A 3,285-nucleotide genomic window follows, 5' to 3' on the forward strand; every position below is an offset into this window, starting at 1 on the left:
CAGGTCCCCCCCAGCCCTGTACCCCTCAACCCGCGCCATCTCTCTCTCTCTTCTCTTCTCTCTCTCTCTTCTCTTCTCTCTCTCTCTCTCTCTCTCTCTCTCTCTCTCTCTCTCTCTCTCTCTCTCTCGCCTGTCTTCATGTCGTGGATTGATGAACGCGAATCGCGTGTAAGCGCCGCCACCGCCGGGAGTCTGAGGAATTCGCCTGGGCTGTTAAAGGAAAGAGCTAAGTGAGAGAGCGCGAGCTCTACCTACCGACAGTGAAGAGAGCCGCCGCCGCCGCCGCCGCCGCCGCCCGCTCGCCGCCCGCCGTCGCCGCCCGCGCCCCAGACCCGGAGCTCTGCTGAGCACACCGAGCTCAGCACCAGGCGCCCCCAACCTGCCCAGCCCCCAGCCCACCAGCCCAGCCCAGTGCAGGGGAGCCAGCCGGCCTGGGGTTCGGTCCCTGGGGGAGGGGAGTTTCAGGGGTACCGGGCGGGGGAGTCGTGAGCCAGAGGGGAGGGGGCCGCGGGTTTTCATGTACCCAGCATGAGCTCCTACTTCGTCAACCCCCTGTTCTCCAAATACAAAGGCGGCGAGTCCCTGGAACCGGCCTATTACGACTGCCGGTTCCCTCAGAGCGTGGGCAGGAGCCATGCGCTGGTGTACGGGCCCGGCGGCTCGGCGCCCGGCTTCCAGCACGCTTCGCACCACGTCCAAGACTTCTTCCACCACGGCACCTCCGGCATCTCCAACTCAGGCTACCAGCAGAACCCATGCTCGCTTAGCTGCCACGGAGACGCCTCCAAATTCTATGGCTATGAGGCGCTCCCCAGACAGTCCCTTTATGGGGCTCAGCAAGAGGCGAGCGTGGTGCAATATCCCGACTGTAAATCCTCCGCCAACACTAACAGTAGCGAAGGACAAGGCCACTTAAATCAAAACTCGTCTCCCAGCCTCATGTTTCCATGGATGAGACCCCACGGTGAGAAGCCTTTTCTCTTTCCCCCTTGGTCTCCCGCGCTCCGGGTCTTCCCCCCCTCCCTCGCCTCCTTTTTGTCTGCCCTCGCTTTCCCTCCTGGCTTTGGGGTCTCTCTTTCCCCACCCTCGTGCCTGGGTGGGTTTGTAGAGGTTGGGAAGGCTTCGCTAAGGGTGGGGTGGGGGACGCCTGGGACATTTTGGGGGGTGGGGTGAAGGTGGGGGAAAGGTGGTGTGTGGGTGCAAAGGGTTAAAAATCGTTTTCTCCATCTCTGTCTCTCCCCCCATCTCTAAAGTCAAAGTTGGGGAGGTGGCTGGGAATGGTACCCTGAGTACGCTGAGGTTATCAGCCTTTGGAGCAAACCGGTTTCTCCAAAGGCAGAGAGCCTGGAGTTCGGGACAGTGGCCAGGCTGTCTTGAGGTGAGGGGAGACCCCCTGTTTCTCTCCCCTAGCCAGCGAGTGGTGAGACTCCAAGGACAGGCTCTCTGGCTCTCTAGTGTGCCCACTGCCTCCTCTCAGAGAACTATCCTGAGGGCCAATACTCCAACTTTTCTATACTTCCCTCAGTTGGAGAGAAGACAGGAAGCCTGAGAACAGGGGGAAAAAAAAAAAAGAGCTGCTCAAAAGCAGAGGGGCCATACAGATTAGGGGTCTCTGAGGTTCAGAGGACCCTAACCAGGCTCCCCCCTCAGTCAAGTGGGGTCTCTCTGAGATCTGCAAAGCAGCTCGGGTCATGAGCCCCTCCAAGGGTGGCCCCTCACCGCAGCCCAATTTCGAAGTACAGGGGGAAGCGATAAAGCGACAAGTTCCGGTGGGGATGGCCCGTGATTTATTTGCTGGTCTCCAGTTAGCAATCAGGCAGAGCAGTGATAGATTCCAGTAGATCAATTTTTTTTTCTTATTAGAAAAGCGTTAGGCAGAGAGAGGCAAGGAGGGGACAGCGAGCAGAGCCCCTCTTCTTTACCCCCAGCTCTTTTTCCTTTTGAAAGAGACTCTATCTCCAGCTCTGCTCACTAAATGCCACTCTGCACTTGTAAACAAAGCTGCAAGGGCCAGTTTCCTGGTATTGCAGGCCTGGGGGGACTCTGCAGGGCTTCCCTGGCCCTTGCAAGCCCCCAGTTTCCAAACAGACCCCAGTCCCTGCCCCCACCCCCAACCCACCTCCCAAGGTGAAGCCAAACCAAAACAGTCCCCCAAACTTTGCATCCCTTGCCTGCCTTCTGCTCTTGCCTTTTCCACAGAAGGGAGGCGATCTGGGGATATCAGAGGGGGGACTTTAAGGGAGGAAGAGTGGCAGGGGAAAACCGAGCCCCCACCCAAACATAACCAAACTGGGGTTCTGTTCTGTCCAGCTCCCGGGCGTCGCAGCGGACGGCAAACTTACAGCCGGTATCAGACCTTGGAACTAGAAAAGGAGTTTCTCTTTAATCCTTATTTGACACGAAAGCGCCGGATTGAAGTCTCTCATGCCCTGGGACTGACCGAGAGACAAGTGAAGATCTGGTTCCAGAACCGAAGGATGAAGTGGAAAAAGGAGAACAACAAGGATAAACTGCCGGGAGCCCGAGATGAGGAGAAGGTAGAGGAAGAAGGAAACGAGGAAGAGGAGAAAGAAGAGGAGGAAAAGGAAGAAAACAAGGACTAAGCAAAAAAGAGAAATTCCCCCCCCCCTTTAGCAACTCCCTTGAAGTTTCGTTTTATGGTAGCAGATAAATTGAGAAGTTTACGACTGTCATTTGCTTTTATAGGGAATAGAATGACACTCACAACTCTAACTACCTGTCAGATACTTGCAGCTCTGGTTTTATTACCTTTGGACTTCCCCCACTCTTTATTTGTTTGGGGGCTGGAGGGGGGATGCCGAGACATGGCAAAAAATTCAGACTCTGTCTCACTCCTTTCCCCAACACACACACTTGTCCCTACCCCCACCCTTCTGAGTCCTTTCTGGATTTTAAGGTCTGAGACCTGGCCTCCTTGTTCCCTCTCTCTGCCCCTTCTTGCTACACTCCCACCTCCCTGCTACTCTAATATTTATTTTAGAGGGGAGTCCCCTCAAAATGTGGAAGAGGACTTGTAGCTTTGTTTTTATGCTAGAATTAGTGTGTTAGATTTACTTTTTTAAAAGGAAAGGAAAGAAAAAATGAAAGGAAGGAAAGGAAAGAAAAAATTTTAAAAAAATAAGGAAAAGATAGCAAGGAATATCCCCTCCCCCTCCCTGGGGCTCTCTGCTTAGGAAAACTCCCTTGACTTTCTCTAGGAACCTGATGGAGACCTGAAGGAGATGTGGATCTCTCTCCTGCCCCTCTTTCCATAGGGGTAGATGG

At 54.7% G+C, this 3,285-nt stretch overlaps 1 protein-coding gene across 1 annotated transcript; it reads left to right on the forward strand.

The window, feature by feature from the left end:
* The first annotated feature begins 360 nt into the window (after positions 1–360).
* HOXC8 (homeobox C8) lies at positions 361–2,995 on the forward strand. The gene is made up of 2 exons (XM_012654186.1): positions 361–964; positions 2,311–2,995. The coding sequence occupies exons 1-2, from the start codon at positions 529–531 to the stop codon at positions 2,601–2,603; spliced, it is 729 nt and encodes a 242-aa protein (XP_012509640.1). The 5' UTR covers positions 361–528; the 3' UTR covers positions 2,604–2,995.
* The last annotated feature ends 290 nt before the right edge of the window (positions 2,996–3,285 follow it).

The sequence above is a fragment of the Propithecus coquereli genome, unplaced genomic scaffold (genome assembly GCF_000956105.1).
Source record: "Propithecus coquereli isolate 6110/MARCELLA unplaced genomic scaffold, Pcoq_1.0 Scaffold111, whole genome shotgun sequence".
Taxonomy (NCBI): Eukaryota; Metazoa; Chordata; class Mammalia; order Primates; family Indriidae; genus Propithecus; species Propithecus coquereli.